This window comes from Lonchura striata, chromosome 1 (assembly GCF_050655825.1).
Source record: "Lonchura striata isolate lonStrDom1 chromosome 1, ASM5065582v1, whole genome shotgun sequence".
In the NCBI taxonomy this organism is placed as follows: Eukaryota; Metazoa; Chordata; class Aves; order Passeriformes; family Estrildidae; genus Lonchura; species Lonchura striata.
Window position 1 is genome coordinate 104,682,377 of NC_140703.1, and position 15,812 is coordinate 104,698,188.

Here is a 15,812-nt window from a genome sequence, read left to right on the forward strand (position 1 = left end):
TCATACATTTTAGTTAGCATAAAAATATTACCTGACACAACTACGAAGAAAGTAGCCAAGGCATGCAGACTTTTTCTCTTCTTTCCCTGCAAAGCAGTGAATGCACTTCATTTCTAGCAGCAGCTTGTAGTAAAACTTGGAAAAAAGAATTGTGATGTAGGTATGTTATGAGCAGCTCTTGTAAGAATGGCTGGCTACAACTTGTCACAAGTTCCCTAGAAGGAGAGATGGAGTGGGTCTGTGAGTAAGGGTTTGTGAGCATGTGCACACAAACGTGTTTTTAGCCAGCCAAAGGTGACCGAGCCATTGCAAGACAGATGTGCAGTTGATGTGACAAGCTGGGTACTAATCCCTGGGGAAAATATTTGAGAAGTAATGTGTTGCTAAACAATGTCTGTACTCCAAAGTTTGCTGAGATAACCCCCATAGCCTGCAGGGTGCCCCATGCTGCAGTCTGGAATTGTGGGCCCTGCTGTTGACAAAGCAGTCTGACAAAGCCACCATGGGAACAGCTCCATGGAGGGCTGTGCTGGTTGAACGAATTGGAGCTGATTTGGGGATTAAGACCTGCTTTCCTGTTGTCATTACCAAAGCAACAGATCCCTGTTCTCTTTTGTGCAAAGCTAAGCAAGCAAAAGTCATGTGGCAACTCTACCTGGTCCATTTAATTTGTGATTTGTTCTGACAAAAAACCTATTTGAGGGAGGTTCAGTTGAAGAAATTTACTAATGGGGTTGTCGACACAAGGCTCTGGAGTGGGGCAGGGAATGGCTCACTTGAGCCACTCAAGTTCTTCTCTGAAGTGGTGGGGATGGATGCATTCCTCTCTGCTTTGCCAGCCGCCCTGCCCAAGCACTGCCTGCGGAGCAGTAGCATGTGCCGGAGTGGAACACTGTCTCTTGAGTTTTGAGTCTCAAGCAGTGTTGTTTTTCTGAGTTTTGTGTTTTTAGATTCCTTCTAGAGTGGTTTGTATAGGGTCACACTAAGCCAGCATGCTTTCACTATCTTGGACTAAACAGTTAAGTTAGGTCTAAAATATGAAGTTTTTACCTTATTTAATGTATATATGACTTAGTACAGAGTCATATTACCTAGTATATTTCAATAGGTTGAGAAGTGCTGTTACATCTAAGTTAAGGAGAAAAATCAGTGAAGCTAAAACTTACAAATTGCTGTCTTCTCAACTAATACTTAATCTCATTACTGCTTGTGAGCGAGTAGTCTTTTATTATACTGCATAGAGCTTTGATTGTTTTTTTTCCTTGTGCATCTGTGCTCCTTCTTTTGTGATGTCCCTCATGTTCCACCTTGAAGTTCTTAAAAAACCCCCAAAACCTGAAACTTGAGTCATTGTTTCTACAGTAGAAGAGTGTCTTTTAGAAAAGCTTTGTCCTCCCTTATACTACACATTAATTTTTTACTTTGGTGTCTGAATTCTCATTTAGAGAAGTTCTAATCCTACTGCAGTTGATTTCACAGCAGTGAAAGCTTTAGCCAGTTGAATTTGGTTTGTATGTCACAGAGATGCTGATGAATATGTTAACACTCTGAAGGGAGAGGGGAGTGTGTTTACTTTTTCTTTGTTAGTCCTTTGCTAACCACTCTGTATGCTAGACAGCGCATTTTAAAGGAGCAGGATGAACATTCCTCAGCTCTTTGTTGCAGGCTAAAATGTTGTAGTTGCCTATGGAGTGACCCAGAGTGTAAAAATGGGCTGAAGAATAAGAAGCAGTTGGTAGGAATCAGCAAATGGTTTTATTGGTTTGATTTTCTTCTTCTGTAAAAACAGAACTGGACTAATAGTATAATGTGATTGCCTAGCTCCTTAAGATCCCTCAAGTACTTTGTAATTAAGGTGAAGAACTTTAAAAAAGAGTATGTTTTAGTGAAGCAGTCTCATGCCATTTTCAAAAATTTTACATTTTCCTAGTAAAAGCAAATTTTTATTTCCTCTCTCATTGAGTAGTTTGACAGGTGATGCTTTTTGTGGCAAGCTGTTTTTTAAATACTTGAACTGTTCTCTTTTATAGCGATTCAAAGTTAGTCAGCAGATAAAAGCTTTGATGGGTAAAGTGGAGTTTGTAGGTACCTGTCTTTCTATCCAGCTTTATTCTCTGGGTGTGGTGGTTTGGGAAATCCTTTCTTGGGTACATGGAATTGCAGTGTTTCCTTGTACTTTGCAGTACAATTAACTAAGGTAGGATGGTGCATTTTGGGTTAGAATATTTTGATCTTTGCATCCTGTTTCCAGCAGTTACTTTTTGATTCATGCAGTTTGGAATTATTTGTTGACATCTGATGTTTTCTGATGTTCAGGTGCTAAGATGCAGAACTCAATAGAATTGTGTCTGTAGCTGACACCTGTTTGCATACAAGCACAAAAAGCTTGAGCACTGTCTTGGAGGATGTGACAGATATGCAGGTGCAGCAGCAAGCGGAGTGTTCTTACAATGGGGGCTGCTTTAGTGAGTGCTGCTTTTCAGATGCAGATTTCCTTGCTAGATGGAAAGGAAGAGGATACCTCCTCACTGAGCTTTTTTTTTCCCCCTTGCTACTTTTATGAAATTACATGCAAGCACACACCAGAAGCGTGGCAGGTGGCTTTTCTAAAAAAAAACAGGTGTTATATTTTTTCAGAAAGATGAGACAGGAGGGGCTACTTTTGAAGCAAAGTTTATTTTTCCCCTTGTATGGATTTTAAAGTAATCTTTCCTGTATATTCATAGATAGAAAATGGAAAGTATTGTCATTGTTTTAAAGAACCCTCTTCCACATATTAAAAGAGCAGCTGCTGATAGAAACCAAATTCATATGTATGTTCTGCCAAGCAGAAAAATGTAAAGTGGCAAAATCCAGCATAGCCTTTGCTGTCTGCTAGTAACTTTTTGTGAGCTCTGCTTTGGCCTACCACTACTGCATTAATACTACTTAATACTGGACTGTTAACTTTTTTAGGTACACTTGTACTCTTGGCTGTGTGCTTAAATCTTTATGGGCATTTTAGCTTATTTTAGGTCTCTGTTTTCATCCAGATAACTTATAGCTAAGGTATAACCAACCTGGACCTGTATTATTGTTGAGTATTTTGAATTTCATTCAAGTTTTTGGTTTTTTTTTACTGTACACCAGCTGAGACTATCAGCCAGCAACTTGGAACCTGTTGGAACTTGAGATTTTGTCCCATCACACAGCCTGCTGCCTACCTTTCATATCTTCCCCCTTGCCCCAGGTGTCAGGACCCTTCTGTTCTGCTAGAGGTGGCAGCTGGATGAAATGGATGGTTCTGCAGGCTGTTGTCTTTTATTCTAATGCTGTCATACCACTTACAAATCTGGAATTGTGTGGCTGTACTTTCAGAGCAGCTCTCCTCTCTGCCTCTCTTACCTCCCATCTCAAAGCAGGGGCAGGAATATCCCCTGCTGAGGCTCTCATCGAGTCACAGGGGAAGTGAAGATGTCAGCTGTCAAATCTTATGACACCTGTGTGATTCTTATGAGAAATTAATTTAAAAGAGAACTCGAGTCACAGGGCAGTCTATCTGTTGCTCATTTGTGCCAACAGCAATTCCCAGAATGTGGAAGTGAACTGATAAAAAGTTTTTCTAACAGTGAAAATATTTCTGACACTATGCCAGTTTTCAGGAAATCAAATGACAGAGCTGTCTTCTGAAGTCCTTATACATATTTCTGTCTGTAATGCCACAGCTCTAAGGGCCTATGGACTTTACCCTTTTCTCTGTGAATGGTCATGTCCAAAACCTGCTGGAGTGTCAAGTGCTTCCAAGTTCTGCTCTTTTGTCTTTCCTTTAAAAAACCCCCAAACCCTCACAAAGACAGAATCCTGGTAGGCTCTTGTGATCCCTAGCCAAAACCCTGTGTCGGAGGACACCTAGTGGGGAAGCTCTGGGATGGAGGGAGGGCCGCTCCAGGGTGGTGGCAGTCTGTGTGCCGTGGGTGTGCATGTGTGTAGTAAGTAGAAACACCTTTTCTTCCTGGGAGCAGGGCCTGTCTGCAGAGTCTTCAGGAAAGACTAGGAGTGCCCAGACCCATCCTCTGAGGAGAACTGGGTGACAGTAGTAACACATCAGAGCTGCAGATCACTGCTGTTCCAAAGCCAGCAAGGTGTTTTTATTCTTGAATTGCTTCAGTCAGTTTCATAATTTGATTGTTTTAGAGTTGCCAGAAGTTATCTTCAGATAACACACAATATTCAGGTTTGTATCTGTGACTGCAGCTGGGGGCTGAAGGTCCCAGCACCATGGGGGAGGTAGTATCCCTGTTGAGGCTGACAGTTTTGCAAAAGGAGCTCTGGAAGAGACAAAAAAGGTGGGAGTGGTAGGAAGATGAAAGGTCAGACAAACTTTGTCATAACAAGTGTTGGTTTGTGTTTTCCTTTGGGGTTGAGTGGGGTGATAAGAGGAGACAGAGAATGGAGCATTCAGAGAATGATACAGCTTTATCTGAGGTTTCAGGTTGTACTAGTGCATTTCTATGCCTGAATACCCTGCTTTCTTTGTTCAGCCATTCTTGTTCTCATCCCCTCTTCTGCTTTTTTTTTCCAGTGTATGTTTTTCTCCTCTGCTTCCTTTGCAGCCAGTTTCTGTCTTTCCTCCTCCCTAGAATGGGAAAGATTTTGCCTCTGCTACATTGTTTCCTGGTGTCCTTCCCCACTGCCCTTAATTCTTGTTTTCTTAATTGCAAGTTCTCGGAGATTCTTTGTTCACCTCACATACTTAGTGTGGCAAAGCCTTGCTCTTTGGTCTTTAAATGTTTCTGTAGTAAATATACAGTAGGAGTTTTGTTGTCTTTCCATCTGTATTCATCAATGAGATTTGCTGCTGCAACTTCTTTGCTAGTCAAAGCTGTGATTTGCTCCAGGAAGCTTATTGTTTTTCACTTACAGATAAACAGACACATCCCCAGAAGTGAAAAGGAAAACACAGGGGAAGGAGTGTCTGTTTACTTAAGGCTTGTTTTCAATGAAAAAGCCCAAACCAACACACCTGTTCCAGCAGGCCTTATAGACTAGCAAGCAGTGTCTTCTCATTATACCACTGTTCTTATAGCTTAACACCCTGTTCCCCTGCTTTGCTTCCTACTGGTTTTTAGTTGTGTAGTGATAGGCAAGTTCTTGCAACTTTGTTTGCTCTTTGTGACTTGCAGAGGAAGACTTGAACTGGTGCTGCCAACAGCTACAGATACTGGGGAAAAATATATTCATTTTGAATTTTAATATACCTTGTTTTAGATTTGCTTTCCATACTCTGGTTTTTGATAATAAAATTGTCATTACTGTCTCTGTTGTAGTTTTGCCAATTTGAGAATTCACCCTCATGGACTAGTGTTGGTGGATCTGCAGAGCTACAGTGATGACATGAAAGGAAGAGAAGAAGTTGATCAGGTACGAGTGTTGCTTATCTTACTAGATTTACCTAATTGTATGGGGAACCCCTTTTTTGTCACGTCTCTCAAAGTCTGTCATGGTAAAAGATTACAGATATTAAGGTCAGTTCAAACCTGGATGCTCACAGATGAGGAGCAGTAGCACCTGTTGAAGTTGTGCACACATGTGAGTGTGAATGCACACACTCCTCTGCAAGTACTGGGCCTCATCTTTGTAACAGTTGTGAGGATACAGCAGCCTTGCTTAGGGCTTGAGTCTCTTTAGCTACACAGGGCAGTGAGAGAGGACGTGAGATACTCTGTCTACAGCCCTGGTGTATTAGTGCGAGACTTTGTATTCTCTGTTCTGAGAGATGGGAAGCCTTCATACTCAATCTTTTGCCCCGTGGAGAAAAACAACTTCATCTTCCCTGGCATGAAGACTCTAGACATTGAATACTGCAGGGGAAGAGGCCACTGCTGTAGCAGGAATGGAACTTTGAAGGGTTCTCATGTTCCCTCTTTGGATTTGTTGTCCTGGAGAACAGCTAAATGCAGTGATGACAGCTGCTGAAATGTGCACATTCTTGCTAGTAACAAGGCTGAGGAGGCCAGCTAGTTACTCGTGGGCTTCTAGTGTTACATTTCATAGCCTTTTCATAGCAGGTGCTGTTCTTTTGACTTCCAGGTAGGCTAATTTAACAGATATTTTGCATGAAGTGCTGATCTACAAATTGTACTTCTGGTTTGCTGTTTTGCAGCTTCTAAACAAAGTAGAAGAAAGAATGAAAGAATTGATTCATGGTAACATAAAAAGGGTGAAACGGTAAGTTTGTATCTTTGCTTCTTATGTGGCGTGTCTGCATAGTTACTACAGATAATAAGCAAGTTAGGTTTTGCAGTATTGCAGTGAATAGCCTGGAATATGAAGGTATGGATGGGATATTTTTTTAGTTTCTTGAGAAGATTGCATGAAATAGTGAGAGATAATGCAATATGGAAGCAGAAGCAAACTGCTCTGAAAGAGCTGGGCAGCCAAAAGTGGTAGAGGAATAGGCTGGGGAATAAACTGTACTCTATGGGCCACATCCCATAGCTCATGGAGAAGGTGAACAGGATCAGACCCAGCCCTATGACTGCCAGGCTGGGCTGTAGTATTGAGGCAACTCTGAGCATGAGCTGGGTGTCAGGGACTGGCAAAAGACTTGGACAGGTGGGGATAGAGCTGCAGTGCAGCTCTGGCACAGGGACTAGGGGTGAGCATTAGAGCTAAAATGGAGCTCAAGCCCACAGAGGAGACTTTGCCCTGACAAGGTTTCCTGCAGCTCTTTCTCACATCTCTGCCTCTGCTGTGCATCATGGTGCTTGCTTGTGGGTATGTGTACTTTAACATATCTGCCAAGAAGGTATGTTTTGTAGCAAATTTTATATAATTAAACTTAAGAATGGAGACTTTGCAAGCCCTTTGTCAGTTTGGATTATTTAAATTCAAGGCTATGTGTTTAAATTTAAAGACTCAAATTGCAGCTCATGGCCTGGTGCTGAAATAACTCATACTGTATGTGGCTTGTTGTTGTCTTTGTGGTGGCTGTCTGAAAAGTGACTGATACCTTGAAGCCAGGGAGCACTTACTCTAGGCATGCACACGGCAGGAAGTGCAGCAGGTGCTTGAAGGAACATAAAAGTGAAAATGGGTCAAGAAAAGTAAAAAGCAAGTGTGAGATCAACGAGGCTCAGTAAAGCCAAGGAGTGAAGCAGTATTATGGCAGAAAGTAGATCTGGAGGTTGAGAGAGCACAAGTAAAGTAGTGGTAATTTGAAAAGTGGTATTATACTTGCATATTGTTATTTCTGTTTTACAGTTGCATGTAAAACAGTAATTATCAGAGAAGAGAGTACTTCAACCTGGTAAATCCTCACAAAAGGTGCACAGTGTATGAACATAGATGATTGCATCTCTGCTTATGGAGAGAAGCTTTCTGAGGCTGTTTTGATGCTGAAATGATAAAGGGAGTTTGTGGAATCCCTGTGATAGGAATTTCCTAAGAGTGGCTCGGGACAAAGTTTGCCTGGAGTGCTCTGGATCTTCTGATTACCTTTGTATAGGGAGATGAACCTCCTAGAACAGTGCATCTGGCATGGATCTTATCACACACTCCTCCATGTCTTTTTTCGCTTGTTTTTGGTTTGTGAGGTTTTATATGGTTTTTTTTGGGTTCTTTTAAATTCATTTTGCATTGTTTTGTTTTGGTGTCAGCTGGACACATGGAGCTGCAGTAGGATGAATGTAGCTGGAGAAGTTTCTCACACCTTTTTGTTGTAAGGCAGGGTTGCTCTTGCTCCCACCGTGTGCCGCCATCTGGCGGCTCGCTGCGGGTAGGAAGCGTTTCTGGAATGTTGATTGGGAATCGCTAGGGAATTTAGAAGCAGCTTGTTGGATCTGTCTTCTGCTACAGTCTCCTGGAAAAAAAACCCTTTAATTCTTTGATGTGCCTGTGGGAGATCTGATGAACTCTGTGCCTGCACATTTTGCCTAAATGCAATCTGATTGTTTACTGTCATATCAAAGATAGTTTGTCTTTACAGGTTTGAACCAAGGTACATATCTATGAATTAAAAAAAAATCCTAAAACCCACAAACAACATATCCAAAGCAATCTTAGCAGATGCTTGAACCACTTCTAAAAAGTAATGCAGATTATTGACTGATATCAAGGATTGTGGTTATGTACTGCAGGCTGACCCAGCTCAGTTTGAAACACTGTAATAGTGCTTTTTTTTTTTGTTTCTCTATGTATTAACATATGTCTCAGTATAGCTTCAGAATGAGATCCACTTAATCTCAGAGAAATGGCTTTCTTAACTGAACAGAAGATTAGAAAAGCTTTTCTCATGTGGTTTTTTTTTGGTCTATATTCTGTTTTTGTACTGTATTAATTTCTAGTTAATGAGCTGATTCTTCTATAGAGGCTCATACATTGTGTAAATTCTGTCTCGTAGAATAGAGAGAAATTTACAGGTACATTGTAGAAGTTGTACATAAAGAAGAACCATTTGTGCTACCTGTCCCTTAGCAAGTTAACATATGACTGGTAAATTTCTTATATCTGTTAAGTGTTAAATGTGGCAAGTTTTCTTAGAAGCCTCTTATATATATTATTTAATGTGGCAAATCCACAGTATGTTTAGAGGGGATTAAAAAAAAATAAACATTCCAAATTGTTGTAATCTTCTCTCATATCACTTTTTTCAGGTTGCCAGCCATTTTGAGAGGAGGTGTTATTGATAGATACTGGCCCACAGCTGATGGGCGCCTGGTGGAGTATGACATAGATGAAGTTGTTTATGATGAAGATTCACCTTTTCAGAACATTAAAATTCTGCATTCAAAACAATTTGGGAATATTCTTATTCTCAGTGGGGATGTTAGTAAGTATCATTTCATTTAAGAATGTCTGGTGTAAAAATGTCAGAAGTGTTGTTTTCTATCCTATGGCAGTTTTAATAGATGTCTAAAGGTAATGGTTCAGATACTGGAAACTGTGCATGTACACATATATCTGTTCCTATACATTAAGGACGTTCATCAGGCTGACCAGTGTAAAATCTAGAGTTAAAAAAAAAATAAAGTTTATTTTTCCAGAGTTAGCGTCTTTGCCACAGAAAGTGGCATGGGAGAATAGAAGATGATGTTCTATAGCAGAGCTTGCTCTACTCCATTCTTTTATATGAACTTTTCTCTGTTGCCAGTCCAACCTTCTAAGAGCTTCTCTTTGAAAGTAAAACAAGCTACTTTGTCAGTCTTCAAAACACAGTGGAGTTCCAAAGAAATATGAAATGTGACCTGGTGTGTGTGCATAATCTTGCTTCTCCCTTTAATTCTCTAAGGGAATTTCCTGCTTGGTGAGGTATAGGACAGCTGTATCTCAAAACCATTTAGATGCTTTATTGATGAACATCTTTTGACTCTTCTTCAAAATATTAGAACTCATAAATTAATCAAAATAGTGACCCAACCTTTTTGTGAGGGTTTTTATATGTGGTACTTCATGCCTGCTGACCTTTGTATTTTTGAAAGTGGACTTAGGAGAAGGTGGACTACTGTTCTTTAAAGCTGGAGACTGCTGTTTACTGTAAAATCTAGGCAACAACAGGACTATGCTTTGTAAAATCTTAGTTCTTATGTTGAAAAGGGATTGACTGTGGTAAATGAAGGATGTTGCTGCCCAGGGATAGAATACCTATTTTCACTCTAATGGCAGAGTAATTAAGAAGTTGAAATACAGCTTTTTGAAATCATTGAAAGTACCTCTAACAATTCAATTAACTTTCTGCAAGTATCAAGAGGGTTTCTGTGCAGATGGCAGCTGAAAAGTACTGCTATTGAATTCATTAGCAAGGTATTTTCTAATCCAGATAGAATTGTATTAGAAATCATCAAATTGGATACTCAGTTATTCTAGCCAGAAATTCTACATCAGAGATAATATGGAGGTGAGGTTTTACTTGAACATTATGACAATGTTCCTTGTAGAAAAGGAAGTATGCCATTACTTACTTCCCTTCCATGGGACTTTGAAATAATGCTTTGTCTCATTTTGTTATTGTGCGCTCATAAGTGAGGTAGTGATTGCCAGGCAGAGTGACAGGATGTGCCACGATGTGCTGCTGCACAGAGCTTGGCCCTTGTAGTGTAGATCTTGGCCCTTGTTGCAGCTTGGCAGTGTTACTGCTTGCTTTGAAGCTAATGCTGGCAGCAGGCAAGCTGCAGGGCTCTTCAGCACCTGGGTGTTAAGGGTCATGTTTGTTTCTGTGCAGGGATCCATGGGTGTGCATCCAGGTTGCTCTTATTAGCTGGGATCCACAATGGATTTTCAAAAGTTTCCAGATTTGTATCGTGCAGGATGAGTGTGAGATAAAAGCCCACTGAAGTATGAAGTGACAGCATTAAGTTACCAAGACCGATGGTTTTGCTCTGCTGCTTTTTCTCGTGGTGCACAGTACTGCTCAGTGCTGAGGTGGCCATTGTTGGGCTCATGTGGAGAACTGGGGAATTATGTGGGATTCTGAGAAGAGTCTCATTACTTGGACTGTCACTGATAGCCAGGTTGTTTCTGTAGATATTCTTGCTTTGGTCTGTGTTGTATCACCTCTGGATTAATACCAGTTATTGGGAACAACTGAAGATTTAATATTGCTGTCCAATTCTTTCTTCCTTCCATTCAGATCTGGCAGAAAGTGACCTGGCATATACTCAAGCCATAATGGGCAGTGGAAAGGAAGATTACACTGGGAAAGAAGTTCTAATCCTAGGAGGTGGTGATGGAGGAATACTATATGAGATAGTCAAACTGAAGCCAAAGATGGTTACTATGGTAGAGATATCCTTTGACAAATGGCCCATCATTCATATCAACCTGAGCTTTCTTCTGATACCAGCACTGAGCACAGTTACCTGTCAGGTTTTGATTTGTGTGAGGACATAGGGTCCAAAGTGAAATCTTTTTGTCACCTTAGAGAGACCCATTGGCTGCATACTTGTGCGTCATTACGCAACACCTGATTTCAGGTTCCCAATCCATACCATAAGTCTTGAGTAGCAGTTTACATATGATTGGAAAGGAATGCCTGTGTCATCAGACTGGTGCTTTCTCTAATAACAGAAGACAGGTCTGTCAAGTTTGGGCTCACTTCTGCCTTCTTGAGTTTGTCTGTTTTCCTAAAGAAAGCTATTAAAAAAATAGTGCCTAGAAGCAAAAAAATTTAATCCATAGAAATGTCAGGACCTGATCAACAGTATTGATTAATTGACCAACCCTGTTCTAAAAATACCAATACAAACCAATTTTCAACATTCTGTAGTTTGTCACATAAATTGCTGTTAGCCATATGAGATGTTGATCATCCTAGGTTTTGAGATTTATTTGCTAAGACTAAAAATAATTGTTTCAAAAGTGTAGGTTAAAATCTTAATCTCGTTTAACTTTATAGTTTTCCGTAGTCTTACAGTTCACATTTCAGACTTTCACAGTAATGATAACCTAAGGTATCAAAAATACTGGTTAAAACCAAGAATAAGCACTTCGTGATCATCTAATTTAATCTGGAGGCCAGTACATAAGGTCGACTATTGCAGTATATTTACCCCTACACACATCTAATTATTTCTTTGTGAATGCCTCTTTGATAACTTGCTTCTGAAGAAGAAGAAACTCTTAACTGTATTTTTGGAATCAATTATGCCTTGACAAGCTTCAAACATTGACCAAATGGTGATTGACGGGTGTAAAAAACACATGCGTAAAACGTGCGGAGATGTCTTAGACAATCTGAAAGGAGACTGCTACCAGGTAATACTTTGTTTTACTTTCATTGCAAGTCTTATTTCAAATACACGTAGTCTGGAAGGATTGCTATGGCAAAGTTTTGGGGACAAGTCGTCTGACTCAAATTTGGGAAGATCTTTTTTTTCTTTTGTACGACACTTGCATATTTTAATAAGTGGAGTTTATGTTGGAAGTATTTTAACTCTCTCTTTAGACTTCTAAAATTTATTGCATATGTAGCTTTTAAGGAATATGAAATAGGAGAATGATCGCTCTAACTTAGAAATAAAGAAGAGCTAGCAGTAAGAATGTTGTGTTTAACATCATTCCTTAAACTCTTAAAAACAAAGAAGAAATGTGTTTCTTAGTTGTTCTAGACTATTGAAAATAGCTGAATTTGGAATACACATTTAACAATTATTTTTATTTTGCAGGCAAAATCCCTTAGTATTACACTGCTATTATATTAAAGTAAAAGCCCCAATAAATGTCATGCATCCCTGCAGTTGAGTTCTTTGTGCTGCATCTGATAGCACTTACAAATGAGCCCAGTGTAATTTGACATGTTTCTGTTTTTATTACTGGCCCTTAGCTGTTGTCACAGCTACAAACTTACAAAAGCTAGCTAATAGAAATACACAAAAATAACAGAAGTCACATGCTACTCCATGGAAATCAGTGGCCCTTCATACAAATACTTTATTTAACTCAACATCTTGGAACTGCTAACTGTTGTCAGCATTTGGTAGAAAGAACAGTGGTCACAGATCTAGGAACTTCAGTCCTGGAATGCCTGTGTTTTCACTGTCAGAATTCCTACAAAGTTCCTCCTTTCTGTATGATGTAAAAAGTTGAAAGTGGAGACTAGAATTTAACATGTGTTTAATGTTGTAATTTTTTTCCTCCTAATTTCTGCAAGTCCACATTTGTTTCTTTTACCTGGTCATTTTTAGGGTATTTTTAGGACTAGCAACAATATTTCATTCTTATAGGTTCTAATTGAAGACTGTATTCCGGTACTGAAGAGATATGCCAAAGAAGGAAGAATGTTTGATTATGTAATTAATGATCTGACAGCTGTTCCAATCTCCACATCTCCAGAAGAAGGTAAATCTTCTAACTTATTTACTTAAACTTCTGAGACTTTTCACATTTCTGTCCTTCTGCTGCATAATAGTCTGCAGCATAAATGCTTTCTTTTTTTCGATTTAAGAAGCAGATCTGAGAAAAAAAGACAACTGTTTTTTTGAATGTTAGAAAAGACTAGCAAGTGCCTAGCACTCTTTTTAGTCTCTTATTCCAGAATAATATAAACTCATGTAACTCTTGAAGTATTTGGAGTTCATACTCCAGTAAATTTTCCTCGCTGCATAATTTCTTGGAAACTTCAGGAAAATTCCTGTGAAGAAAAACAATACTCATGCTGTCATTGCCATTGTGTATGGTTTGCATTTGTTTTTTTTAATCCAGGCTTTATTTTTAAAAACTTTTTAAGTCTTGAATATGTAATAAGTAAACAAGCCAATAATGTGCTGTTCTGTTTTTCAATCATTGCTCATATGCAGATTCCACATGGGAATTTCTACGGTTGATTCTTGACCTCTCAATGAAAGTCCTGAAACAAGATGGAAAATACTTCACACAGGTATGATACTTGGATATAATAAAGTACTGCTTTATATCTATCACAATTTGCATATTTTCAGTTAAAAAAAAGACAAAGCTAACTGAAAATCTACTTCAAGCTGGTTTTCTCCCTTTAATGACTTAACAGGCATTTTGCATGAAAGTTAGGATTTGCTAACTGATTTGTCTTTTCTCCTTATTTCAGCTGAATATGTACTGCTTTTGTCTGGAGTTCAAAAGCATAATTTTAAGACTCAGCAAGGCACACTTCAGAATATTGCAGCTAAACAGTTCTTGGAAAAGCAGAACAGATGTACTTCATGAAGAGATACATGGTTTTTAAGCTAATGTCTCTAATTGTAGAGTATAAACCACAGAAATTTGTCATTCATTAAAGTGTAAGAGTTTGACATAGGTGCAGTGAGATGAGAAAATTGGTATAGTCACCTCATAGGTAATAGAATTGTGGTATAGCTTTCAACAGATAATACTTCAGGTAATCCTGAATTTGAAATATTACAAAGTTGTGTGCTATTGTACAAGAATGTGACAGGAGCCAGCAGATGGTTTAGTGAAGTCTAAGTCTCTGAAGCAGTATGTTTTTTGTCATGCTCATAAACTAGACTTCTGATGTGTGGAGAATGTAAGTACTGTAATTTAGAATAGTATCCTTAAACTCTGAAATATATAGAAATTCATTTATTTTAAAATTGTGCAGGTTTATAAAGAAATGCAAAACTTGTGGGATGAGGTTTCTGGCAATTCTAGTAGGCTGCTCTATTTTAAAATGCTGTGGTTGTATGAGCAACAAAATTATCTTGTGGTTGAAATAAAATACATGATTAACATGGTTTTGCCACACTTTTAAATTTTAATGGCATTTCTGTCTTGTTAATTGTAGAAATATTTGTGGCAGTCTTTGCTGTGAAAATGACACTAAATGTTTTGGAAACAGAGCAAGTTGTGTTGCAGTTACTGTCCTTGTAGCATACACAGCAATAGTAACTCGCCTTATTGGAATGAGGATAAACGTATATCTGGGGACAGTTTCTGTTGGACCTTGCAGAAGGACTCTTGAAAAGAAGCTTGTGCTGAAAGCTGAAATGATGGCTGTGCTGCAGCCAGAGGGCAGGGGGGTTGTTCTGTGTCAGCTGGAACCAGCTGAGGTGGAGACAGGTGCAGCCCTTGCTGCTTGTTTTGCCCTGATGGGAGGAGGTAAGTCAGCTCTCCAGCATGTGGTTGCACAGAAGGAAGGAAAGGATAGCAATCCTGAACCAGCTCTGGTGGGTTTTAGCAGTTGTGAAACTATGAAGTGTTACATTTTGTGGTCCCAAAGCAACATGGCAGGATGGGAAAGAAACAATATTAAAATTGATGTGGCTTAAAATTGGACTTAGGGCTAATGGGTAGCCAGAGCAGGGGCTGGAGTATAGAAGCAGTGTTCTCTAGCAATTTAGTCTTCCTGAAGATGTTGAAAAAAGGACAAGTAATACTGGGGCAGACAGCTGTTAGAGCTTTTGATACATCTTTTGATAGACTACTCAGCTCATTTGATGGTCCTTGTAGCCACTTTGCAGTTGAGCCTGAAAAAACAAAATAGTCCTCTGTAAAAATGGAATAACCCTCTATTGGGTTTATTTGGGCAGGTTTTGGTAGTGGAGGAGTGTGAGAAAGGCTCCCCATGTCTAACAGAGGTAGTACCAGCTGGCTCCAGGATGGACCTGCTCCTGACCAAGGCTGAGCCCATCAGTGACTTTGGTAGTGCCTCTGGGATAAGATTGTTGAAGGGCCAAAAATTGCTGCACAACAGCCAGAGAGAGAAGTGAGAACATGGGAGAGAAACAGCTCTGCAGACTCTAAAGTCACTGAAGGAGGGGGGGAGATGCTTCAGGTACCAGTGCAGAGATTGCCCTGCAGCCCATGATGAAGACCATGGAGTAGCAGGCTGTGCTCCTGCAGCTCCACAGGGGAGCAGAGATCCCCGTGCAGCCTCTGGAGGAACCCATGGTGGAACTTGTGGATACCTGAAGGAGGCTTGTGACCCTGTGGGAGCCCCACACTAGAGAAGGCTTCCTGGCAGAAACTGTGACCTGTGACCCTGCAGGGGACCCATGCTGGAGCAATTAATGAAAAACTGCAGCCTATGGAAGGACTCAGGTTGGAGAAGTTCTGGAGGACTTGTCTCCCATAGGGGGAGAGCCCAGACGGGAGCAGAGTGTGAGGAGGAAGGAGCAGCAGAAATAACATGGGATGAACTGACCACAGTCCCCGTTTCCCATCCTCCAGTAGTGCAGTGAGGAGGAGGTGGAGAATTCGTGAGTGAAGTTCACCGTGGGGAAAAGAGAGAGGTAGTGGAAGGTATTGTTAAAATTTGGATTTATTTCTTATTATCCCACTCTGATTTGATGAGGAAATTGAGTTCATTACCCAAGTCGAGTCTGTTTGCCTGTGACAGTAACTGGTAAGTGTTCTCTCCTCAG

General features: G+C 40.0%; 1 protein-coding gene across 1 annotated transcript in view; it reads left to right on the top strand.

Moving 5' to 3' along the window:
* SMS (spermine synthase) overlaps window positions 1-15,812 on the top strand; it is a 43,257-nt gene that overhangs the window by 15,109 nt on the left and 12,336 nt on the right. Inside the window, exons 3-9 of the mRNA XM_021553026.4 lie at window positions 5,307-5,400; window positions 6,143-6,207; window positions 8,634-8,809; window positions 10,607-10,761; window positions 11,641-11,730; window positions 12,699-12,813; window positions 13,272-13,351. Coding sequence (XP_021408701.1) covers window positions 5,307-5,400; window positions 6,143-6,207; window positions 8,634-8,809; window positions 10,607-10,761; window positions 11,641-11,730; window positions 12,699-12,813; window positions 13,272-13,351 — 775 coding nt within the window. The remainder of the gene's footprint in view (window positions 1-5,306; window positions 5,401-6,142; window positions 6,208-8,633; window positions 8,810-10,606; window positions 10,762-11,640; window positions 11,731-12,698; window positions 12,814-13,271; window positions 13,352-15,812) is intronic.